At 31.2% G+C, this 27,525-nt stretch overlaps 1 protein-coding gene across 3 annotated transcripts in view; it reads left to right on the top strand.

Moving 5' to 3' along the window:
* The window catches only part of LOC115880570, a 185,298-nt gene that overhangs the window by 150,873 nt on the left and 6,900 nt on the right, over nt 1-27,525 (top strand). For 2 of the 3 annotated variants that reach the window (XM_030897825.1, XM_030897827.1), the window contains 4 exons: nt 19,089-19,267; nt 22,431-22,555; nt 23,755-23,929; nt 26,624-26,830. In XM_030897825.1, coding sequence (XP_030753685.1) covers nt 19,089-19,267; nt 22,431-22,555; nt 23,755-23,929; nt 26,624-26,830 — 686 coding nt within the window. The remainder of the gene's footprint in view (nt 1-19,088; nt 19,268-22,430; nt 22,556-23,754; nt 23,930-26,623; nt 26,831-27,525) is intronic. The other variant, XM_030897826.1, reaches the window with a different exon arrangement.

Raw genomic sequence — 27,525 nt, forward strand, 5'->3', positions numbered from 1 at the left:
TTAACACCAATTGTAGAAGGATTAAAAAACGGATACATCGTTTGCAGAAACACAAATGAATTTCCAAAAAATATTTTTTTCTCGAATTTTAAACCATTTAAAAATCATTTTTACTGAATATGAAAATAAATTACAATCTTCTTAAAGCCGATGAGGGCTTCACTTCGCCAAAATTATCATCGACTGTACTTAATGTCATCTACGTTTGTATATTTGCATGTACAGGGTGTCCCATTTTAGTTGAAATCATACGGTATCTCCGTTATTCGTGAAGATAGAAGGGGGCGGTTTTTACAAACCTGTGCCACTTTTTTGTCAAATGGAAGATGCTGTCAACAAAATTTTTATAACCCTTTTCGTTTCTGAGCTACAGGGTCTTTTCGAAAATTTTGCAATTTGGGACCGCCCCCGTATCTCCGTTATTATGGATGATATCGAATGGTAGAGATAATAGGTGAAAACTGATTCTTGTAGAACTTTTTACGTAGAATACAGTGGCGTAGTCTGTTTTTCTCCGAAAAAAATATTTTTTAAAATATGAACTAAAGTTCTGTTTTTTCAAATGGAACACCCTGTATATTTATAAATCATATGATCCGCTTTGATATGAGCTTCTCAAATATATATCACTCTATATTTATTTTCACTATTTACTACAATATTTAAAATATATCATTTTCTTATTAGTAGGCCGTGATAAATAACCAAATCCAAAATGGTATTTACTAAAATAGACATGCACATATTAAAATTTTATTTGGTATTGATATATTTTACTTTTGAACTGTTACCACTGAACCTCTAAATATATTTTTCTCTTTTTTATAACGGAATGTATTATAATGAGATGGGTTTGCAAATATATAAAAGCTTGCATTATTGAAGCATTTTTCAGGTGTTCAACATCGGTTTAGTTGCCACGATATATTCCATATTTCAAAAATCTCCAAAATCAGAGATCGAGAAAAGACAAATCCGGGAATCAGGGAGGCCATCATATGGGTACATTGGTTCCAATTCATTGATTTGAGAAATAATAATTTAACAAAATTCTAATATTATCGTTGTAAGTTAAGTTGTGAGAGGGAGCCCCATCTTGCTGAAAGTATATTTCACGTAAATTAGCTAAAGGAATATTTAAAAGTTCCGATACGATAGCTTCCAAGATTTACAAATAGCGGTAGAGATTTAAGTTTGCCTAATATACAAAGAATTAATTAGTGGCTCTCAAAATAAAACAAGAGACAGATAGCAGTATTACTCTTAATAATTCTTTAGTTTCTTTTATTATCAATCATGGCCTACTATAAAAATGATCTTTTAATATGTTTTTTTTAAATATTGCCTTAAATAATGAAAACAAATATAGAGTGTATTTTTGAGAAGCTTATAACAAGCCAGATCATATAATTCATAAATATACAGGGTGTTCCATTTAATAAAAAATAACTTTAGTTCATATTTTTAAAAATATTATTATAAAAATATTAACAAGTAGAATAGCACACTACACCACTGTATTCTATGTAAAAAGTTCTATAATAAACAGTTTTCACCGTCTCAATATCTTTAACAATAACAGAGATACGGGGGGTGTCCCTAATTGCAAAATTTTCAAAAAGACCCTGTAGCTCAGAAACGAAGAGGGCAATGAAAATTTTGTTTACGGCATCTTTCATTTGACAAAAAAGTGGCACAGGTATGTACAAACCGCACTCTTCTATATATACCGTATGATTTCAACCAAAATGGGACACCCTGTACAGGGTGAATTAACGATAGAGTAAAGTCCATTATCTCATTTGTTTTGAGGTTTACAAAAAATATTAAATATAAAAGTTATAGGGACGGTTAAGACACACATTTTAAAATTATTCTAGAATATACAGGGTGGTACAAAAAAGTGTGGCGAATATGATATATGTTTTTTTTTAAATGCAACACCCTATTTTTTATTTTATTTTTAGATTCTAGTTAAAATTTCATAACTTTTTTATATATAAGTTGGACAACTAAAATTTGGTAGGAGAATTTTATAGAGATATAGAAAAATATCTATGTAAATATATTTTAGTTAGATGCTACAGGGTGTTCAAAATGTATTTATGAATTTCAACTATTAAAAATAAAAAAAAAACAATTTTTTTTAAATGGTACACCCTATATATTATCATTTATTCTGATAGATTTTACAAGACTCTTCAACTTTTATTAAGTATGTCATATACCTATGTATAGTAGTTTACGATTTATTCCTATTTTTTTTTCTATTTTTACCGATATTTTTCATACAATTTCCCTATAATGGTTGCCACGACAAAAAGTAATAATTATCAAAATTTCATGTTTGTTAAGCAAGTTAAGAACAAAACATGAATTATAGTTTAATTTGTTGTAATAAATATAAATTGGTAGAGATAATAGTTACAGATTTTCCTGAAATTAATTAGTCAATGTGACTGATATACACAAACAAGCCAAGAAAAACATTATTTTTTGGTTAAGTACTATATATTATATAGTACGTCGTTAAGTACTATAAGAATTAGATGTAGATTATCTAGAAAACAATTTCTCATACCTATTATATTATATATTATTTTCAGTGTGTCATGGGACGGTTTCGCAGCAGTAGAGTAATATTGGCTTTACGAAATGAATTATAAACCAGAATTACTACAAGAAAAAAAACTTTACTGTATGTCAAAGAAAATTCCTATATCACTAGTCGTCAACAATTAGGTAATCTAGTATTACCCTAATCTGTGCCTTTTTTGGACATCAAGATATTCACGACTGTAATTGTAGTTTATTTGAGTAAAGTTAATTAATTTTAACTAATACTAACAATTTAACTAATTATTAGCTACTTGTTAAAGATAAGTAATAAATATTTTTGTTTTGTCATGGCAACTATGATGTTATAGCATATTGTTATTAAATTATTATATTAAAAATAAGGGTAAAAATAAAGAAAAATGGAATAAATCGCAAACTATTAAAATAGGTATATGACATACCTAATAAAAGTTGAAGAGTCTTGTAAAATCTATCAGAAAAAATGAGAATATATAGGGTGTACCATTTAAAAAACTTGAGATTTTTTAATTTTAAGTAGTTGAAATTCATAAATATATTTTGAACACCCTGTATCGTTTAATTAAAATATCTTATATTTAATATATACACATATATTTTTTTTTCATCTCTATAAAACTGTCTTACCAAATTTTGGTACTCCAACTTCAGAAACAATGGCTAAGTATTACCTAACCTAACCAAACCAAACCACTGACAATTTTTTACCACACTGCAATTTAACATTTGTTTAAAAAACAAATTTAAATATTACAAAAACTATTAATTTTAGGTATATAACATTATATATCAAAAAGTTATGGAATTTTACGCAGAATCCAAAAATAAAATAAAAAATAGGGTGTTGCCTTTAAAAAAACATATGTTATATTTGCCACCCTTTTTTGAAGCACCTTGTATACTCTATAATAATTTTAAAATGTGTATCTTAACCTTCCCTATAACTTTTATATTTAACATTTTTTTGTAAACCTCGAAACAAATGAGTTAATGGGCTTTACTCTATCGTTGACTCACCCTGTACATCTACGTTGAATGACCCATCTGTTTTTGACGCCGTTTTCTTCTACCGTATGGTAGTAGAAGCAATAAAACGTTCAACAATGATAGCTGCAAATTTCTATAATATTTTATTTCACATTAATAATTCATCAGATAACTTTACGTATAAAACGTCATGAATCGTAATTTCTAAGGTAACTCGACGCCGATTTTTTTTTCTGATTGTACGGTTCTTATACCTTAATAACAATAACGAATAAGTAATTCATATTTAAGCATAGTTTGTACCAAGCAGTCGTATCATGCACAGAATATTCTCATTCTGTGGTATCAAGAACTAACACTTGATAAACGATAAAACAAAATTTTTACACCGATCAAGAAAGTGTCCAAATAATTAAAAAAGACCAAGGTTATGTTTCTCTTTTCAAAACCAAAACAAATATCATTAATAAATGTATTCGTTTCGAATGGTTTGGTAGATTTTTACCAAAATGAAAAACCAGAAATGCAAAGAAAGAGTAAAAGTGGTACTCGGCCTCAGGTCCTCGATTCTAACGGTTTCGCTTATCTCCGTATATTTAATAATAAATTTCACTTTTACCAATATATACACGGAGAATAAGGATACATTTTGAAATTATCTCTTCAGATTAAATATAAATATTACCTACTTTACTAACTTAATTTATATGTATAAAACTAAATTATATCTCATGTTACCACCAACAGAGAACAATAGAGAGCGCTCTATAGTGAGACTTGATTTATTAACAAGTAAACTTGAAGCTATTAATATAGGGAGTAACCTATTTTATATATTTTCATATGTGTGTATTGAAGAGTGTGTAAGTTAATAAGTGCAGAAGGTGTTCATTTATAAAAAATAATAGGGTTTATTCATACTCAAATTGGCTTTATTAGATAGAGAAAGCAATTATTCATATCAAAAGCAAAAATAAATAAGAGTTATAAAGTAATAAAAGTTAACAATACAGTTACTGTCTATATAGGCTTGGCATTACAACCGATTTTTTAAAATTCCGACAGCAGCGCTCGGTACGGCAGAAACCAGAACTGTCTAGCTACTTTGTTTCACGCCGTCACGGTTACCGTTCAAATTGAAATATTTTTTTTTTATTTTTATTGAAATAATATCGAAATCGTGGCTACTTTATAATACTTTACTTTGTACTTTGGTTTTTACTACAACAGATATTGAAACTATAAAGTTCTTTTTACAACTTCATAGCTTTATTACACCGATTTGATCAAAAGCAAAAATGGATTCAGTTCCATGAAACAAGTGAATAAACCAAGTACCTCTTACATAATCAAAAAATTAAATAAGCATACTGGGTGCGTATCAAAAGTGGCTCACCCCTTTACTTTTTTATTATTTCAGATAAAAAAAAACGATATTTGGTATGTTAGTATATGACATAAATTAAGATTGATTTACTTGATTAGAATTTGACCACTTCATGTTTCACCGGACATGACGACAACTTTTGATTTTTAAATGACACCCCCGGTATTTTTTTACTTTATTCGATAGAAAATAACACTCTGAATAGAATGACATATCATATGTAAACTTTTGAAATTTTCGCATATGATTAATTTGAAATTGAAATATGCGGTTCATAATGACAATTTGACTCGAAATACCAAATGTGTGATACCAAATTATTCTTAAAAAAATGCTTTTTTCGAAATATGCTAATGAACCACCCTTTTTCCATTTGAAAAAATTGAGATATGATTAAAAATACGATTTGAGCATCTTTTAACCGGCCATGACAAGACACGAAAAACATAGACGTTCAAATTTATTTTTCCAATGCTCCTTGATTAAAAATTAGTGTTTTTAACTCAGCCATAGCACGCTAGATTGAAATTTGAAATACGATATTTTTGTAAAAGTGTAAAAGTGTCAAAAGTTGAAATATGATATGTCATTCTATTCAGAGTGTCATTTTCTATCGAATAAAGTAAAAATATACCGAGGGTACCATGCATTTAAAAATCGAAAGTTGTAGTCATTTTTTCCGGTGAAACAGGAAGTGACCAAAGTCAATTGAATACGTCTATCAATCCTAATATAAGCCTTACACTAACATACCAAATCTCGTTTTTTTATTTGAAAAAATAAAAAAGTTATAGGGGTCGGCCACTTTTGAGACGCATCCGGTACACTATGAAGAAAAAATATAATTTAATCGATATAGTTCTTTTTAATCAACTAGTACTTACATTTTTTATGAATGTCTTCTAAAATTATAATTATGTTCCTTTAAAATTCCTTATAATCCAGATAGCCCCAGTTAAGTCCCAACTATCAAAACCGGTGCGTAACACTATACAAAACTATACAATATACAAGCTACCGTAGTTGCAAACAGCCGCTGAGTTATTACTTATCCCCAATTACACTTACCCAATTTTATCAAATTACACTTACTAATACTTTTCAGATTATAATAAATTTTTCGTGTACTTGCAACTTAAGATCGTGTATCTGTATAACTCTATTGTTTACAGAATTATCCGATAGTAGCAGCACCTGCGGAGAATGCACCAAGCTTATATAAATAAATAAAATCCTAAACTACAAGTTTCATACTTGAAGGAGAAACAGGAGAAAAATAAAAACACTAAATCACCACAATACACCAAAACACTTTTACTTTTACACTGGACGCGCGTTTCGCTAACCATGTTAGCATCATCAGCAGATGATTGTAAACTAAAGTACAATCTACAAGGTGAGCGTTTATATACTCGCCCAGTGGGCCCCGAGTGGGCGTGGCAAAATCTAGCCAACCGAGTCAGAGCCAACTGAGCGTAACAGTTAGATTTCCGCCACTAGAGTAACAGGAGAAAAAATGTGGATAATACCAATATCAGTATAAATACGAAAAAGAAGGAAATGGAAATTTAAAACAAAAGTATAAAAACGAATGCACACATATTAACAAAATTTTAAAATATGTCACGAAATAGTATACTCACTAATATTATAATAGGCCTTTTCTGGTATTATTAGTGTCTATTTACTTTATTCGTTTTTTCGAGTGTATTGAGTATTTAAGTTATTATAATATATAGAGGTTGTGAAATTTTCCTGCAATTATATTTACTGTGATTGTACCATTTCTCTTACGTTTTGCAATATTTTATTCGGTACTCATGCATAAAATTTACTCTATAGCACGTCAATCTGTATATTAAACATATTCCAGTTACATATATATCAGGCATAATATGTACGTAACATGATATAAAACATAGGGGCGTGTAGTGTCTAGTTTTTTCGGTATAAAAATAATTTTGTATTTTTTCTATAACATTTTGACAATTGCTCTTTAATTTTCAATTATATATTTTGTATAGAACCTTTAAAGAAAATATGCAACATAAATAACTATTATTTTGCCAATTCTGTTTATAATCTTTGCAACTGTTTGTAGTTTACTTGACCTATTAGATTTGTGGTTTATGCTTGTTTTATCACGAATTCAATATTATGGTTTCATTTCATGTTGTTTATTATACCGGGTGCACGCATGAAGCAAAGTAACAATTGAGTATTTGGTTAGGTACCTACTTATTTTGTGATCAGATGAAAGCAACGTCACAGTGAGTGTAGAAAATATCACAAAACTTCAAGCTGTATTATACTCATTAAAGTTCTTGTTAAACGTTAAAACGTCAGTATAAATAATACCGTATGATCGAAAAAAAACGGCGTCAAAGACGGCTGGAGAATGACAATCGATGATAATTTTGGCAAGGTCAATCTCTAGACGTCATTTACTAAAAATTGACATAAATCTTGGTCAACAATTAACACTAATTATAGAAAGATTAAAAAAAGACATGTTGCCATACAAAACCTCGCAAACTATGTATTTCCAAAAAAACATTTTTTTTTTAAATATCACTTAAACAATAATTCGATTTAATTAATTTCGATGTGTTCGATTTCATTTAACGATGCCATTCTGCCGAAACTATGATACTTAATAATATTTGACATTAATTTTCAAATTAGTATTTATAGATGTATAAAATTAGATTATATCAAGTCTGTGAAAATAACAAAATTTTCTTTTAACATTTCATAATCAAAACTTCATAGTTCGGAAATGGTTGAATTTAGGTACATTATGTGTATTACGATTATTGCTTCAAATTGAAGGAAGAATTGAAATATGCAATAATATACAAAGGGTTGCTTTTAAAAAAAATCAATTTTGATATACCACAACTTTATGAGCGACCCTGTATTCTTAAATTTACTACTAGCTACTAGACATTTAAAACACCTATAAATTTTGTATTTAAATTTGTGTGGTACCTTGTACATTTTAACTAATAATTGGCCGTTCCCATACATATCAGCGACCCTGTATATCGAGAAACTATGGTTACGCTCGTTGAATTTGACACTTTATGTCAGTAAAAGTGCTTTACTTTGCCTAGGCGTTAAAATTACTTTTTTCTCTTGTCAATCACGTCGCAAAAACTAATACTTCTGTGACGTTTGAAAAAAAAATCATTTTTACTCAATATAAAAATAAATTACAAAAAATAATTTTTACTTTTGCACTGGACGCGCGTTTCGCTAACCGTGTTAGCATCATTAGCAGATGATCAAAACTATCAGTTCATTCACCTGATGATTCTAATATGGTTAGCGAAACGCGCGTCCAATACAAAAGTAAAAGTGTTTTAGTGTATTGTGATGAATTTAGCCGGGATCCCCCATAGCTGAAAAGTGTACAGATGAGATCTGGAACAGACGACACACGTATGATAACGTGGGATGCGTTGGGTGGCGTGACGTGGGGTAGCGTGTTGCCTAGTGTGTACGCAATACATGTAATTAAATGTAAAAACATACGCACAGATCTTCATGACGTGGGGTGGCGTGTCATGGCGTGGCGTGGCATGACGTGTTAGCTAATGGGGTCCCGGCATTAGTGTTTTATTTTGCTATATTTTTTACTTAAATAATATATCACGGTTTTCCATAGCGAATCATATAAATACAATGTATACAAAAATAATAGTTAAAATCTAAGATACCTCTTCTATAACAATGACAATTAAGTATGTCGTAATCTAGGACGTACACGCATAACAGTACACATCTTTAAAACAAACCTACAATTTCCTTTTACCTTTGTATATCGTATAATTGAGTAATATAAGACACAACAATTCATATCAAAAGCATCGTACTACTCTGCTAATAGTTTATAATTAACATTAGTCATAAACACGAACGCTGAATTGTTTAACAACTATTAATAGAAAACATTTAACTGTCCTGCTAAACTAAACAGTAGTTTATACAATTAAAGTTGTGTAATATTTTTTTGTTTCTAAACAGTTTAAAAACCCCAATTTCAACCTAGTGCGTAATCGTAGAAGATATTCTTCAACATCGTCACTTGTTTAGGAGTGTACTGATATGCACACGTATATAGGTATGATTAAAGCATTAAAATATTTAGTTTACTTATGTTATTTTAAAATGCTCTAAATAGTGTTTCTTAAGATTGTTATAAGTGTCTTCTGACAGTCTTAGATATCATTAGCCAACTGTTGTTTAAATATATAATAACTTAGACTAGTTTCATTTAAGACAAATATCGAAAATGTCTCATTCTGCATCTGTTACAGAAAGCTTTTAACTTTCCTAATATTTACACTAACAGAAAATGAATTTGTTTTAGATTTCTATAAAATAAAGTAAATATTATCGAATATCTATTGAATATATCTAACTGAAATATAATCATACGATTGTACTTTGATATAAAATATTATTAATTTAAAATTTGAGTATATACAGGGTGGCGCACCTCACTTGCCTCGGTTAATTATACGAAAACGGAAAGATGTAGAAACAAAATATTTTATGGATATATGTGGGGACGCAATGTGCACAATTTAAAATTATTTTGAAATAAACAGGGTGTTTCAGAACTAAGATCCATACCAAAGTTATATTTTTTCTTATGAAAAACACTTTATTTTATTTAATTTTTGGATTCTTGAGCCCAAAAAAAAGGAATTTATTATAAGGGTTAAATATGTTTAAAATCTTTTGTTTTTGGGATATTAAAGATATTTAAATATGCATGCTACAATAGAAAACATTATCAAAACCTTGTGCATTACTTTTCAGAATTAATTTTTGTGCTGAGTTTAAAGGTAGAGAAATAAACTTTACTAAAAAATTTTATTGCTTTCTTAAATTTATACAGGGGTACCAAAAATTGCTGATCTATTTTAAATATTTATTTTACATAAAAACTTAATTATTCCAAATGCAACACAATTTTTTTAAATAAATCGAATCAGATTCAAATGCTTTTTCAAACCATATTAGAGTTGCTAGCTCAGATTTTCAATAAAAAACGATTTTCAATAATATGAAAACCAAGATGGCTGGTGTCGCCATGGCAATTTTCTAGACTATTTTTCCTAAATTTTTTGGGATCCCGATCCCAAAAATTTGAAACCCTAGTATATATTAAATGTAAATTTTGACTCTACTATATTTTTTATATAGTTAATTATGAAATTAAAAATATCATTAGATCCGTATCCTTCAATATTTGGTCTTTTTTACCATAGTAATATTTTAAAGTCATATATTTATGTAGCAGAGAATTCATGACTTTATTAGTTAATAATTTTATTAGTCAAGTATATTTCATTGCATAAAGTACAATAATAGGTTATTACTTTTGTAACCCAAAGTTATTATTGCTAAATAGCTAGCATTAGTTGCAGTTTCAATATTTCTTTCTTTATAGTCACGATAAGTTTTGCTATTAGTTTCATTTACTTTGTTTTTTTTTATCTTTTAAATTCTCAAATATAGTTTTGCATAATAAATAACCCCAGCTTGTTAATAGTAGGGTGTCTGTAAAAGAGTTAAGTTTCATAGTATTTTGATACATTTAAACTATACACAACAAAATGTCGTTTTGAAATCGCAGCCTGTCATATTTCTAAACTTAAGGCCTTCATTTGATTACTTTCATATTTTTACCTCAGAGATGTTACGTTATGTTAAGGCGATAATGGTCTAAATAGCCTATGTAATTTGACACTAAATTCAAAATGGCGCAGTCTAGAAGACATGAAGTTATGAATGAAAAATTTGTTTTTGTTTCGTAAAATAAAGATAAAAGTAAAGAAAATAAAAGTCAAAAATATTTCTTTTGGGGGGAGAGATTCCGGAGATATCCCGGGATTTGTCTAACTAACAAAAAGCACTTCATAGTTGTAAGTTTGAAGAAGGAAGTAACCATAGAGTTAAAAATGAAGTAACATAAAAAACAAAAACAAAAAAAAATAGCAAATCCAACTACACCCGGAAGACTAACTCTTTTTCAAAGATACGTGTAGTGATAAGCAAAAATGGTCTTGGTCTTGCACAAAAAACAAGATTCCCTCGGTCTTGCACAAAAGGCAAGATTCCCTTGGTCTTGGAAGTGTTTGATCTTGACCAAGACCAAGACTCTTGCAGTCTTGCGGTCTTTTCTTCACGTTTATATGATATATAAAATTACTCATTTGTTCAACATTATTGTTTGAACTTATTACAAGTAGTATTTTCCCGAATATCGAATAAAATTTTAAAGAAAGAAATGCAGATTCAATGCGATATATTGAAAAATAAACATTTTTGTCAAACAAAATATTTTAATAATTTCTATGGCATTAATAGTTATTTTTATACAAGACGATAAAATGGTATTTTATCGTCGACCGAAAAGATTAATTCACGAGCGATGAAATCGCGAGTGAATTAATTTCGGGAGACGATAATGAAATTTTATCGTCGTGTATAAAACAATATTTTTTTTCCATAGCGAGTTACGTTTTAAAAAATCTTCAGAAATTATTTTTTCAAGGAATTTATTACGAGTAGAAAAAATATTGTGCTGGGTTGGCGTTGGTTTCTATGTAATTTGACAAATAAATAAAGCTGTCTCTTTACTTGTCAGTTTTGAGTCAATATTTTTTAATTCTCTTTCGTGTCGACTGCTGATTGAATTGGAGCCAGAAATGGCTCAAAACGAAATAAGTAAATTACCAACAGATATTCAGGCTGAGGCGACAAACGCCATATCCAAACTACTTCCATTTAAATTTTAAATCCGGAATTACTTATGAAAAGGAATACAAAAATTTTCAAAAATGGAAGCAATTCAAAAACGTGCGAGAAATGTGGAGAAATACCCATAAAGGATTTTTTTAGAGAGAAAAAAAATACTAAATGTAATATTTATTTAAAGACTTTATATGTAGAAAGTGCATTTATTAAAAATTTATTAAAAAAATTATTAAAGTCTAGCAGGAAGACCAAGACTTAGGGAGTCTTGGTCTTCGTCTTTTGCTCATCACTATACATACGTGTATTTTAGTAACAACTGACGTTCTATTAAACATATAATCTCACGATCAACTCCAATTTAATTTGCATATTACTTAATCTAATGCAAAACTAATTTTCACAATAATTAACATTTGTCTTAATTGAATCCAATTAAGCGAAGAACAAAAACTTATCTACGCCGCAGAAATTGCTTAATAAAAATATCACATCCTTTGACCGTTTCCTGCACCATTCGACGCCCTGTATACATGCATTAAATGAAAATCACGTCTACAAATAATAAATTTCTCTGTACAAACGTGACACAATTTTACAACGCCGTAGTACTACGTAGATAATGGTCATTTCAGTAACAGGTGCGCAATCTAAAGTCTCGCAGTTTAAACTATTATCTATCTCCTATCTCTTTTCAGTACACTGCAGGAAAATTCACAATAATCTACCTTTTAAATGCTTTTAAACGTTAAACCTCATTCGTTACTGAAATGGTGCTATATCCATCTTTATTCGTCTTTTCGAATTAACGTAAAGTAGTTCTTCGTCTAACTGATGGAGCGTTTAAATGGTTAATTAAAAATATCTTGGCGGGAATATAGGCAAGTTAGAATGGCAAATGTCTTCGTCCGTTGTAAGCGACACTTTCTTCAGTCGGTTAAATCGAGGAAAGTTGGAAGAAATTTTGTGTAATTTTCGTGAATGTTTACGTCTGTGTTTGTGTGTAGTGGTGCGGCTATCTCCCTTTTTATTGTTGTCATAATTTGAGAATTATGATTAATCTGATTACAGGTATATATTAATTAATGGTATTTAATGAATTTGAATTATTTCCAAAATAAATAAATTCGTTTGTAAAATATTTCATCAGACAAAATTATAATATTAACTAACTTGTAATTTTTAGTTCACGCTTTTTTTTATTTTTTTATTTTGCGATTACCATTATTAGTTAAAGTATAAAATTAATTCTAAGATACTAAAGTACTTCAAACAATATTAATTTAATATTTAGGTATATTTTAATAATAATTAAGATGTTAAAGAATAATTTTCTTATATTATGAGGGAAAAATTAAAAATAATAATAAATAAATTTTATTTTAATAATAAAATAAAATTATAAATAAAAAATTATTAATGGATTTTTAGTTATACAGTCATTTATTGTATATTATTGAACTTTAAAAAATTAAATACAAGGTGAGTCAAATATTTTCTTATTGTTGTTCATAAGTTCAAATATTGCCTCGCAAAAATAAACATATTTTCTCTTTACCTTTTTTCAAGCAAGTCCAAAATAAGCGCTGGATTATTTTCTGGGTCTTCATTCTTCTACATTTTGTCTACAACCTATGTTGGCATATTACCAAGATATTGTTTGTAACTAAAAAATAAAAAAAAAATTGAAAAATTTAAAACTATCAATTAGTACAAACACAACAACTAGTACAAAGCACAAGAATTAATTCTGAAAAGTAATGTACAAGATGTTGACAAACTTTTTTATTATAGCATTAATATTTAAATATCTTTAAATAGATATACCAAAAACCGAACCTTTAAACATATTAAACCCTTATAATAAATGCCTTTATTTTATGTCCAAGAATCCAAAAATGAAATCAAATAGCGGGTGTTCCATAAGAAAAAATATAATTTTGGTATGGATCTTAGTTCTGACACACCCTGTAGATTTCAAAATAATTTTAAATTATGCACATTGCTTTCCTACATATACCCATAACATATTTTGTTTCTACGTCTCTCCGTCTTCGTATAATCAACCGAGGCGAATGAGGTGCACCACCCTGTATAAAACCAACCATTTAAAAGTGAAAATAGAGATATTATTAAAAAAAATAGTATCTAAAGTATGTTTATACGCCCATGTAAAATAAATTTTAAAATGATGGTAAAGTGGTTCTTAATAAGGAAAAAAAATACAATACTCACATTATGGAATACATACAAGAAAATACAATACATACATACAGAAAAATCTGAAAATCACCAAAACATCAGAAACAAATATTTTTTAATACTTTTATTCGCGTTGGATTAGATCAACTGAAAACAAAGACAATTTTCATTCCAGAAGCAAAGACAATAATCAATTAAAATACACTTATCTAGCTTCTTTTAATAATATTGTTTTTTATACAAAAATACATTTTTTTAACTAATACATTTTTAGTAATTATTCAGTTAATTGAGAGCATTAATACAAGGCATTTAAACTCACGGTCCATTTAATAAAAACCAAACTAAACAAAAACAAAACATGTTTCTTCATTCGTGTCTTTTTGATACAAATAACTGTGGACTAACAGTTTCTGTTTTCCCTGTTCAATGATAACAAATTCGACTTCCATTCTACGTGTTTATGCAGGATGATGATAAGCACAATAAATAAAATTTTCCAAAAATTGACAGGGATGACAATGCCAATGGCCTGACAATGATAATGAGATAAAAATTATTGTATTTTTCGGGCAACTTTTTGGTTCGCTAAAATGTTCTTAGGGAAATTATAATTTCGGGAAATTTTCCATTGGGGCAATTTTCGTTTCGTTGTTGTGCTTTCGATCAATTTCTCTTCGGCCATTTATTCTCGGACAATCTTTTGCATACCCGATACAGCTATGTGCAGAGTCTAGCTCATTCTAACAATGGTTTTTGGCAAAAAAACAGACTCAAAATCACACTGTAAAAGAAAGCTGCTGCCATGATAGAAGTTTTATTTTGTCCCAAGCAACCATCAGAAAATAATTAGGTAGAATGGTGTGATTTTCTCTCGCATGCATTTTCATAACTTAAAACAAAAGGACCTATCTCAAATTCCATCTTTCTTGTAGTATAACAATTGATATAACAAAGAGCCCTATCTCAACATACGTCTCTCCGTCATAACGAAGAATTGTAGTATTTGAGATGGGGCAAATTTTTAAACGAATATAAAATGAAAAAGGTACAATATTGAGATGCGCAAATCCGCTATGTTAAAATATGACCCATTGGGCATGTCATGACGTTGATATCTCAAAATCGCCAAAAATCGAGATACGCCTTTTCGTATATATGAGTATAGATATGAGTATCTTAGGAATATGCTATAAAACAAAAATCCATACTTACTATAGATACATATGTAATATTATGTTCCCTGTATTATTTTTTTTTTGGAATATTTTTTAATTAAGTAATAAAATTTAGAGATACATTTATAAATAACGACTTATTGGTTTAACTTAATAACTGAATAAAATTCAAAAAAGTAAGAAAAAGGTTTTCATTATTTTCTACGCTTTTGTTATATTTAAATTATTTTAAATTCAAGTGTTTCTAAATTTTAACATTAACTACTAAGCACAAGATCACAAGCAAGATCAAGCCTTTCAAAAGCTTTCTAAAAATTATAGCTATACTTTACTGTTACTCATACCGTTAAAACCCATCAAATCGATTTAAAAATTATCCAGAAAAACAAAGTAAATCTAATTAAGGAACTTAATTAAATCTTTACTTCCTATTGGTATAAGATATTGTAGTAGTTAATTAACAGATACGTACTCCAATAGAACGGAACAAATTCTGTTGATTTATTGAAAGTATGAGGTAAAATAAGCAATCGATTGATGCTGTAATTAGATTATGCAGCGCAAATTTATACAGGGTGTAAAAATTACTGCAAACAGTCCAAAATAAGCGCTGGATTTTTCAAAACTTCCAATACTTTTGCGGTGACATGCTAAACCAAACCAAACCAAACCAAACCACAGCTTACAGAATAATACAGCTTGGACACTCGCCAATTTTTCTCACGCTCGAATTTAAAACGCCCCACTCCGACGATGCTTAACTGAATTAAGCGAGCGACAGTCAGCCTCATTCAGTCGATGCATAACCTCCACCGGTGACGAGTAGGGCCGTATTACGGAAGATTTTAATTCGATTTTTTCTTATATTTAACCATAGGTATTTGTGCTTTTATTTTTATTGTTGGAATGGGAAAAGGTTTTCCGGGATGTGCGGCTGCTGGTTACACAAATAATTATGGAAATAATTCAAAATATAGTCTGTTTAATTTTCAATTCAAAAGTATTCACACTTTAGAGCTTTTGAAAACGGTAACGACCACTTATTTGGAGGCTTGCTAATGCCAAGTGACAATTTTTTTATTTAGTGTCCTCATTGGAGGCTATTTTTATAAGCTTTGTATGTAACTATCTATAGTCTGTCCAACGAGAAGATCCTTGACAGTGATAGATGTGTCTGTCATTTTAATTTCAAAGTAGTTTATTTTATTTTACAAAGAAATAAGTTGGTACAACTGGAACGCATAGCAGGAAATTATTATATTTAAAATTTGACTGACAAGTGATTACTTCAAAATATTGTGAAAAAAACTGTATAAAACTGAAATAATTTAATCGAGTTATTTAATTTAATAAAAAACGGTATGTGTTAATTCAAAACAAACAAGAACAAGACACTACATACCAAAAAAAATATAAAAAAGTACTATTTCGTACTTTCAAGCTTTATGAAACTTCCCGCATTTATGATTATATTTATCAACTTATGTACAAATACAAATTTGTAATATTCCGCAGGAATAAATAAAACAACATAAATAAAACAAACTATTTTATTATTAATAACACACCAAATTTTATAGGTACCTTAAAGGTTGATTAACTAACTTTAATCTTAATTTTTTAAACCAGTACCTTTGGCATTATTTTTCTTGTGCAGTACTAAAATCCATTATTTACGTATCGTGTGATGTCGATATTTTACAGCTACTCCAGTTTTAGTATGTGTTCAGTATGGTCCTTCTACCATATTCGAAATGCACTTATCTACGACGAGATGGTATACGAACTTTAATGATGGTAACTTTATTGGTGTATAAGACTTTTTGCCTGGGCAGCGAGTATTAACCATAAACTGTGCTCTGGGTCTACAGTTAATTTTCACTCGATTTTTTCTCCACTTGACTTCAAAAGACACAAAACACACGTAATAACACGAATCAGAATGCATCATCTTCCAAAACGCAGGGTATTTGACAAAACTGACAAAAGTTGACACAAAATTATAACCTCTAATTTGGCAAGACTTTGACAAGCGTCAAAAATCTAAAAGCGAGTTCATACGCATCGGCGTCCGTTTGTCGTTCATCGTTCCGTTAAACCAATAAAATTGAAATACGATCTGCCGTTTTTGAAATAAACCAATAAAACTGATTAAAAATAAAAAGAGACGACGCATGACGAATTTATATTTAAACCCATCCATAGTTAACTTAAAAATTATTAGAAACTTTTTTTAGTAAAATAAATAGATTGGTATGGGACGTCATCTGCTTTTCTTCTGTCATCGTCTGTCGAAATCTTACCTGAGAAAAAAAACAGAGTATATGTAAATTCGTTAAATTTTTTCAGACAATTAAATTCAACCATCCTTGTCAAAATTTTCCTATAATGTATTTTTTGTTAAAATTATACGCAAAAGTTAATTTATTAATACCTTAAAGAATATTAATAAGAACTTAAATGTAGCAAACAAAAACCGAAAGCTCCTAATTTGGAAACATTCGTAAATAACTATAAGTAATCAATGTACCTATTTCATTTTGCTGTTATTTCTAGAAATAAATTAATTAATTTGTTTTTTAAATGTTTTTCTTTGAGAATGCATATTTATTTAAAGTCAACAATTTAAAAAACGACTGACTGCCGCTTACGCGGCTATTGGTTTTGGCGAGAGAGCTCGCCGCTCTAGTGTTCTCCCTCTTTCGAATCGCAAATCCGAGCGTAAAAAGATCAAAGCGGCACGCTACACTGTCCGAGCTGTTTTTTACTTAAGCTGTGACCCCACACCCAACGGTATCTGAAAGACTTCAACTTACAGAGTGTTTTTCAAAAATGTGCATTTTTAACAAATCGCTGTAACTTTTTTACTATGGAAAATTTTGTATTTTTGTGAAAACATTTTCAAAGCAAAAGCACCTCTTTACGTAGAATTTAATGGTTTAAATATAATTTTTTTATAATTAATAATTTAAGAGTTATCAATAGAAAAATTGATTTTTTATTTGGCATACCCTGTATATTTTTAATTAATTGAAAGGAACTTAAAATTACCTTTCCAAAAATATAGCACACTTAATATTTTGTTATAATCTCCTTACCACATCCTTACACAGTACAATACAGAATTTTTAAAAGTTCGCCACTTTTAACTATGATCTGCCTCTAATGGAACTCGAAAACATATTTTTCCAGCTGCAATTTTTGCAGTTAATTTCGGGAATAATTGAATAGCTAACCAAGATCCCAGTCGGTGGCCGTCGAGGCAGCCGGACTTGGAGTGCTTATGGATCTAATCCTATGGATATCTTTACGGAAAAATAAAGGTCCTTATTTTTAAAATGGCCCGTATAATCTAGACAAAGGTGTCCGGTGGCGTAGAGGTACAGGCTCTCGTCTACCAATCTCAAGGTAGTGGGTTCGAATCCTACACCCGGCATTGTATCAGCCGACTATTTTTATTAAAATAAAAATAGTTGGGGTACCTAGTTTCGGTACCTAGGTCGACTCAGCCTTAAATGAGTACTTACAGTGGGTACAAATCTTCCAATACTGAGGTAATAATAGGCGGTTGAAGCGTAGTGCTAGCCACATTACCTTCCTTGTATACCGAACGGTTCTAGCATGGCAAGCTGTACCTTGCTACTCCCAAGGCGTTAAACGCTAAATACGGGAGCTATTATTATTATTATAATCTAGACAAAAATTAGAAGTACTTAGCGGTTATGCGAGGGTATCTTTCACCCCTACTGTGTTAATGAATTTCGAGAAAAACGTTCAAAAACGGCCCGTCAGTCCATAACAGAAGACGGTCACGAACACTTGTAGCAAAATTTCATGTGTTGGTTTGCTATTTATCTCTTGGACTATTAGGTGAATAATGACAAATATTTTTCCATCTTGTTCCCATCTGTATGTTCTCGAATGTTATAAAGGTAATTAACTGTTTTTCGTTACTTATCTTTTAGAATCTCCAAGGAAGTACGTCGAAAACGAAGTGACCATCCATTACAAAACACCGGTGCGTACCGAAATCAAGGAGTATGTTTCGGAGGACGAGCTGGCCCATCGTCAAGCCGAGGCAATGAGAAAAATCTACGAAGAAGAAAAAAGGCGAAAACACCTGCAGGTGAACACAGATGTTCAAGTGAGTATCGTTTGGTCGATGACCGCCAGGTGTGTGTTGGGTTTTCCTTTTTTTTCTATTTGCTATATATCATTTTGAAAATTAACGCTTTCTATCTAAAACAGATAAACATGATTATATCACGCTAATCGATGCTAATGTGCTTTACCGCTTTTTTATTTCGCAGGTGAAGTTTTAAGTGAAAATTTTAATTTTAAACCTATAAGTGTTTAATTAGATTAAATTCTACAAATACGTCTTCTCATTTAACACACCAAAAGGTAGACCAAACGATATTTCATTGAGTAGTATGCTCGGTAGTAAGATATTTGAGATCTTTTTTAGGATCTGTTTTATAATGCACTTTTTATATAAATTATTTCATATTACAAACTAAAATTGATTCCCTATTTTCACTAAATCAATTTCACTACTTAACGTTATTCCAGTATCAGTGAATTTGTAAAATGTAGATTGTATTGGGGGGGGGAGGAATTAATCAAGGCGACCTTATAGATCTATTGTGACTACCTTTCTTAATTTATAACTCACCATACAATATCAGAGCTTTGACGTGACAGCCAGTATCTGAGACGGTTTTACAGCAGTTAGTTCTCCATCTCCACTCACACCATTTTCCTCCACAGAATCTGCATTCGCTGTTGTTTCTTAGCTTCAATCTACTAAGGTGTTCATGAAGAAGACTTTAACCTGTTAGAAATGCCGTGACAATCCGAAGATTTTTGTTACTTAGGTTAGGTTTATGTTGTTGGGATTTGGGATCATGTTTCATCCATCACTCGGAGACCTTGGGCCCATTGCGGTACCCCTGTATTATTGTACCAAACCTTCCTCTTGTTCTTTTTTTGCGTTAAAGCACTTCCAGCTCTTTGCAAAGTTCCCGATGTCGCTAATGTTGGCTTCTGCTGCTTCCTCTAGTCCCTCCAAAAAACCTTGCCCTAAAGATTTAAAGCGTCGGTATTCCAGTGCCGGACAGTGGCACAGCAGGTGCTCTATAGTTTCTACCTCTCCGCATTCTCTGCAGTAATGTTGGAAATCTGCCATCTCACTAGGTTTACCCCCTTGATGCAGTTTACAGTGATGACACCTACAATTATGCGTACTAGGTTCTTTTTTGTGCTCTAGTAGTTGTTATGTCTTTTTGCTATCTACCACTGGACACTTTACAGTCTTCGATCTATAGCTCAGTCCTCACGGTGTTGCCAAGTCTCTTGCTGCTTGGCCTTGATGGTAGTTCCTATAGCTTCCTTCAGTGTGTTGATCGTCACAAGTGGTGAGTCATCTGGCACGGCGCGTCTCCCCTGGTCCCCTCTTTGGCGAGTCTGTCTGCTTCTTGATTGCCCACCACATTGCTATGGCCTGGTACCCAGCACAAAGTAGCCCCACCTTGACGCAGCCAGGACTCCAGGACAGTGCTTCTCGGAAGTCCAACACAGTTTTCGATCTCACTGATTGCACGGTGATGCTTCTGAAAGCGGCCAAGTTGCCAGGGTTTTTCACGATATCTTCTATTGGTCTATCAGCGATTTTCTCTCGTATACAACTGGCCGCTTCCTTTATGGCGTAAACCTCTGCTTGTAGAACATTACAGCCATCCGATAGGCTTAAAGATCGTCGGATGTATAGCTCTCTTGAGTGTTCATTACTCGGTTGCTCTCCCATTCTACTCTTGTCGGAATGCGAATCCTTATATTTTCTCCAAAATCATGTTTGGTGAGCATATAGTCCGTTTTCTGGTCTAGCAGATGTGGACTCGTGTTCGCTATGAATTTTCCTATCACTGGCAATATCCTCGAGTGACCGTAATTGTTATTACTTAAATCAAGGACATTTTTTTTCTTCTCGATCTTCAGGAATTTCTTCGTCTTAGACCGTTTGCGGATTCCCATTTCAGGTTACGGATGGTGTCTTCCAGATTCTTGAGTTGGCTTAAACAGAAAGAAGAGTTAATGAATAATAGCAGGCAAAGTAATAGGGGGAGAGGGTAGAAGGCATAGTCAACGAGTCCTCCTTACTTGGGCTTCCCCCTACAAAGTTATCTTTCAAAAATCAGTTATTTAAAATAATAGAATCTGAACAAAATGGCAATTTATCTCAATAACATTCACACAGCGCAGCGTTTTGAATTTTTTGACGGAACGTGTTCTATTTAACGAGGGAAGGAAATGAATCAAGAATCGCAATGTCTCACCCATAACATCCTAATTAGATGTCACTGGTCTCGCCCATGAATTTGTTATGAGAAGTGTCCTAGCCTTATCTAAAATCATAGATAAAGGTTCTTTTCACATTTTCCGCTTTAGTTATTAGGTAACGAACTTGACAATATCCTGTATTCTTTAAATAATTATATTGGTACTGATTTTCAAAAAGTGATAAATATGACAGCGATGTGATTTTTTCATATATTTAGCCATTTTTTATATATTTAGCCATTTTTATATATTTAACCAAACCATCCAAGTAACACATTTAACTGACATAGTTGTAAAACTGAAATGTCTAACAGGTGTCTATCAATCAAAGTTTTTTTAACTGTCACAATACCTTTTATCGCAAATTTAATTTAAACCTACTACATACCTAATATCTATTGTCACTACCCCTCCCAGGCCCAATCTCTAGATGCGCCACTGATTCACGTTCTATTATTTATATAAAAGTGTATTGCATTTATTATAATTCTATAATTCACAGTTAAACGCATTCGTTGTTGAAATGGTTTGCTTATACCATTTGTACAATATTAAATTTACCCAATCAATTTTAAAATTTGATAATTCGTTTAATCTAGATAATTTCAATAATGGCTGTACCTTGAGAATTGCTGCTATCTTTGTATCATATTAGCTTCTGGCGTATAATACCGTATGATAAAAAAAAACGACATTACCGATGGCTATGAAATGAAGATCACTGTCATTTTATATGTAAATTTATATGAGAAATGTCATTGATCGTCATTTTCCAGCCAACTGGACGTCATTTTTTTCAATCATACGGTATAACTCTTTTAACTCATATCGATATGGATCTTCTCATTAACGATCTCCACTGAAATATAGTCATATACTGAAATATAAATTGCTACTATTAATAATGCTCTATTAACAAATGATTATTATTTACATCTATATTTTTAATTTATTTTTTATGCATGCAGGAGCTTCAAGACATGAAATCGAGGAGGCATACAGACAATTTTATTCCGTCTCAGAAATCTCCAATATCACTCAACAGATATGACGACTTCGAAGAACTAGCATCTAATACCAAAACCCGCCCAAGGTAACTCTATTAGTTATTGTTATTTTTTTCTTCAGAAGTCACAAGTTCACGTATTTTAACTAGTTTGAAATTAGTAATTAATAAAAAATCGTTGTGGATCATCACTGAAATAGAAAACTTAAAAACTAAAATTTTTAAATCTAGAAGCACAACTTTAGGCAGTGACAAGTTTGTGTTCATGAATTCTAAAACCAGAGACAACAAATGTTTAAATAATTTTAATTTAAGTGTCTCGTTTCAGAAACATAGTTAAAAATGCCCAGCTTTTGTTATAGCTGTAATGGGACAGGGGCGCGGCGCAAAAGTAAGCATTGTTTTTAATTGTCATTTTATATATTTGATTAACAGGAAATGTCTCGAAGAGCCCCGTCCCAGGAAGAAATTTATAATCTTTTCATGATATTTTGACCACGTTTCGTGCATTACGAAACCCCATCATCAATTAATCAAATCAAAAAATCGTCCGCTTTAAGGTTGATTCTCACTATACCTTCCGTATCAGCTACCTTCCGTTTACGTAAAGTATTATGTCATGTAAATGAATAGGACAATGCACGCTATCCGTTCCGTTTGCCTTCCGTTCCATATCCTTTCCCTCCATACATTTTTTTGGCAGACGAACTGAAGCGTATCGGAAACAGCGTTGTCAAGTTCTTACATATACTTATTTATTCTTTTACCTCTTAATTAAATCTATTACCTTTTTCAAAAGATACAAATTTTTAAAATAAAACTTTCGTAATGATATAAATTGTATAATAAAAAGTATGGAACTGATACGGAACGGAAGCTTACGTATAGCGTCAATACAATAAAAATACGGAACGGATATGGTATGGATATGGAATGGAAACGGAAGGCATAGTGAAAATCAACATTTAAATGGAATTTAGTATGTCGATATATTAGACCAAGGCCAACTTGACCGTGTACGACACGTGTCACAATGACAGTTAGTTTTGACGTAATAAGCGTCAAAAGTGATGTCGTTCGATCGCGACCAAATTTGGTGGGTAGGCCATGTGAGCGACGCGACGGTGCACAGGGTCTCACCCTGCAAGTTGGATACGACGTTTCGTTTACAACTTCATCAGGGTGGTACTAATGATTTGATATTGAAGAAAAATGTGGGTCGATTTCGGCATAATAAAAACAAATTAATATCAAATCAGAAATTGTTAATTGATTATTTATTACAGATCACCTGAACCTAGATTAGTAGCGAAAGCATTATACAATTTCGTCGGACATACAGCTAGAGAACTAACATTTAGAAAAGGAGATCTGATTTATCTTAGAAGGCAGGTCGATAAAAATTGGTACGAGGGTGAACTAAATGCTATGATCGGACTGTTTCCAGTTAACTACGTTGAAGTAAGTAATAACGCATTATATACCGGGTGCGTCTCAAAAGTGGCTCACCCCTATAACTTTTTTACTTTTTTAGTTAAAAAACGAGATTTGGAATGTTACTATATGACATAAACTAGGATTTATTGACGTATTCAATTGTTTTTGGTTACTTCCTGTTTCACCGGAAATGACTACAACTTTTGATTTTTAAATGGCACCCTTGGTATATTTTTACTTTATTCAATAGAAAATGACACTCTGAATAGAAGGACATGTGATTTGTCAACTTTTAAAAACATCGAATTTTAAATTTCAATCTAGAGTGCCATGGCTGTGTTAATAACCCTAATTTTTAATCAAGGAATCTTAGAAATTAGATTTAATCATCTAATATTTTTCGTGCAGGGGCGGATACAAAAATTTATTTTAGGAGGGGCCCGGAATGGATTTTAGGGGGGGGCCAAATAAAAGGTAATGTAGAATATGCTTTTTAGAGCGCCATTTTTAACCCAAAAGCCTAATATTTAATCCAATTTTTAGATTTTAAGGGGGGGGCCTTGGCACCATGGGCCGCCCCTCTGTATCCGCCACTGTTTTCGTGTCTTGTCCTGACCTGTTTAAAGATGTCCAAATCGTTTTTATAATCACATCTCATTTTTTTTCAAATAAAGCAAGGGTGGTTTATTAGCATAATTGGAAAAATCATTTTAATAATAAAAATACATGGTACATGACAAAAAGAATAAAACTTGTCAACTAGTAGATAAATCAGTACCAGACGATTCCAACGTACAACTAAAAGAAAGCGAGAAGATAATGAAATATAAGAACTTAGAAATAGAAATCAGCAGAATGTAGAATGCAAAGTCTTGTACTATACAAGTTATTGTCGGCGCCTTGGGAACCATAGCCAAAGGAGCAGAACTACATCTGAACCGCATCCCAGGAAAATACATAACCTTCGCAAAATGTAGAACTAAGTTGCTTTGATCCCAGGCCGGGAACTGGACTTAGTCAATAATTACCGGAGAACTTTAACCGCCATCTCCGTGGAATATGTAAAATAATAATAATATTTCATTGCTTCCAAATTATGTTACAATAAGCATAAAGAGAAACATCGTCAAATATGACAATAAATATTCCACAGTATATTATACATATTATACATTTTTATTAAATTTAGATAAGTTACATAAACTAGAAGATATAAAAATATAAACCTATAAAATTTACAAACTTGGTACCACACACTTGGTATTTCGAGTCAAATGATTGTCAAAAAATGTCTATACCTATGTGGCGGATTCATCTATCCAAAAAAAATCCTTATGGGTTTTTCGCCACTGCACTGCAAGAAAAATCTACAAAATAAAATAGTTATTTTTTGTAAACATTTCTGGGCGTTAAACCTAAACGGACGCTGCTTGTCAGAAGTTGTGTTTACAGTAATAAAAATTTGCCTAACAAAGAAAAAAATGCTTAACGTTTCGGAAAGTTTTCTCTTTCCGTCGTCGGAAGCAAAAAAAATATAAAGAATCAAGAAAAAAACTATTTAAAATATTTAAATTGAACTATTCGAGAACACTTTACTTTTTAAAACAGATACGTCTACAAGAAATCGTTGACTAGACCCTTAAATGTTAGAATTAAAGAACATAAAGATTATTTAAGAAAGGGAGATTTTCACAAATCTAAGATTTGTCAGCATTCATGGGACACACGGCACAGAATAAATTTTAATAACGCCAAAATTATAATGAAAGAAGCGATAGCCTCTAAAAGAAAAATAAAAGAGGCTTTTTTAATGCAATCTGATAAAAATAAATGTATTGCTCATGCATCTGTAGATGTTAGTAATGTATGGCAATCGCTTCTTTGATTTTAAAGAACATTACATAAGTAAACATAACATACGTAAAATTTAAAAATAATCATACAGAAAGTTTGGGCTTTTTGGTTTTACCTTGTTAAGTAATTATCAGGTAGTAATTGTTAATTTTGAAGTTTAACTTAATATAATGTCATTTTAACAGAACGTCAACGATTTCTTGTAGACGTATCTGTTTTAAAAAGTAAAGTGTTCTCGAATAGTTCAATTTAAATATTTTAAATAGTTTTTTTCTTGATTCTTTATATTTCTTTTTGCTTCCGACGACGGAAAGAGAAAACTTTCCGAAACGTTAAGCATTTTTTTCTTTGTTAGGCAAATTTTTATTACTGTAAACACAACTTCTGAAAGCAGCGTCCGTTTAGGTTTAACGCCCAGAAGTGTTTACAAAAAATAACTATTTTATTTTGTAGATTTTTCTTGCAGTGCAGTGGCGAAAAACCCATAAGGGTTTTTTTGGATAAATGATGTCGTTATAAACCGCATATTACAATTTCAGATAAACTTTATGCCAAAATGTCAAAAGTTGACATATGATATGTCATTCTATTCAGAGTGTCATTTTTTATCGAATAAAGTAAAAAAATACCGAGGGTGTCATTTAAGAACCAAAAATTGTAGTTATTTCCGGTGAAACAGGAAGTGACCAAAAACAATTAAACACGTCAATCAATCCTAACTTATGTCATATACCAACATACCAAATCTCGTTTTTTAATCTGAAAAAATAAAAAAGTTATACGGGTGGACCACTTTTGAGACGCCTAGATACTGTCTCATTTAAAAATAGCTGTCTTTCATTAATTATTGTTCTGATTTGTCAGATTGTTCCTTACGAAGGTGCCAAAACCACACCGAGGAAAGCGCACGAAGGCCAAGCTAGAGCTAAATATAACTTCTTAGCTCAGACTCACTTAGAACTGTCACTAGCCAAAGGAGAGTTGGTCACCATCACCCGAAAAGTGGATGATAACTGGTTTGAAGGAAAAATTGGAGGAAGAAAAGGAATATTTCCAGTTTCTTACGTAGAGGTAATAGATTGTAGATTGACCTCGACCTTATAACCCTATTGTGTCCCCCTTCCTTGAGTTATATCTCATCATACAGTCTCAGGGCTTTGACAAAAGCCAGTATCTGAGACGGTTTTACAGAGGTTAGTTCCTCATCTCCGATATCAGTCGTACAAAAGTTTATGGCAAATGGTTGTCGTCTCGGCGCACTCAGTCACAGCATGTTATGGCGTTTCCCATTTTCTCCACAGAATCTGCATTCTTCTGAGGTGTTCATTGAGGAGACAGTGTCCTGTAAAAAACTTCGTGACAATCTAAAGATTGCTCTTACTTAAATCAAAGAAAATATTTAATTTTCTTGGTCGTAAGTCCTGAGAAATTTCTTCGAGTGATTTTGGCCGTTGGAGGATTCCCGTTCCAGGTTATGGAGTCTTCCAGGTATTTGAGATCTAAAGTAGGTCTGATCCAGGTATCTGGGGAGAACAATTCTGATCCAGTTAGTGGAGTGTTCGCTCAATTTCTAGCAAGATTGTTTACTCTTTCATTACCTTCTGTCCCTTTTTTTCTTTGCCTAATTTGTTCAGCTTCTTTAGGCATTCTTTGACCAACATCCAATTGATGATTTTATTAATATATTCCTTCCGTAGTTTTTATTAATCAATGGGAAAGTAAAATAGTATCATTATGGTAAAAATAATTTAAAAAATATAATATAC

The sequence above is a fragment of the Sitophilus oryzae genome, unplaced genomic scaffold (assembly GCF_002938485.1).
Source record: "Sitophilus oryzae breed Bouriz unplaced genomic scaffold, Soryzae_2.0 scaffold_1637_pilon_pilon, whole genome shotgun sequence".
NCBI classification, from domain to species: domain Eukaryota; kingdom Metazoa; phylum Arthropoda; class Insecta; order Coleoptera; family Curculionidae; genus Sitophilus; species Sitophilus oryzae.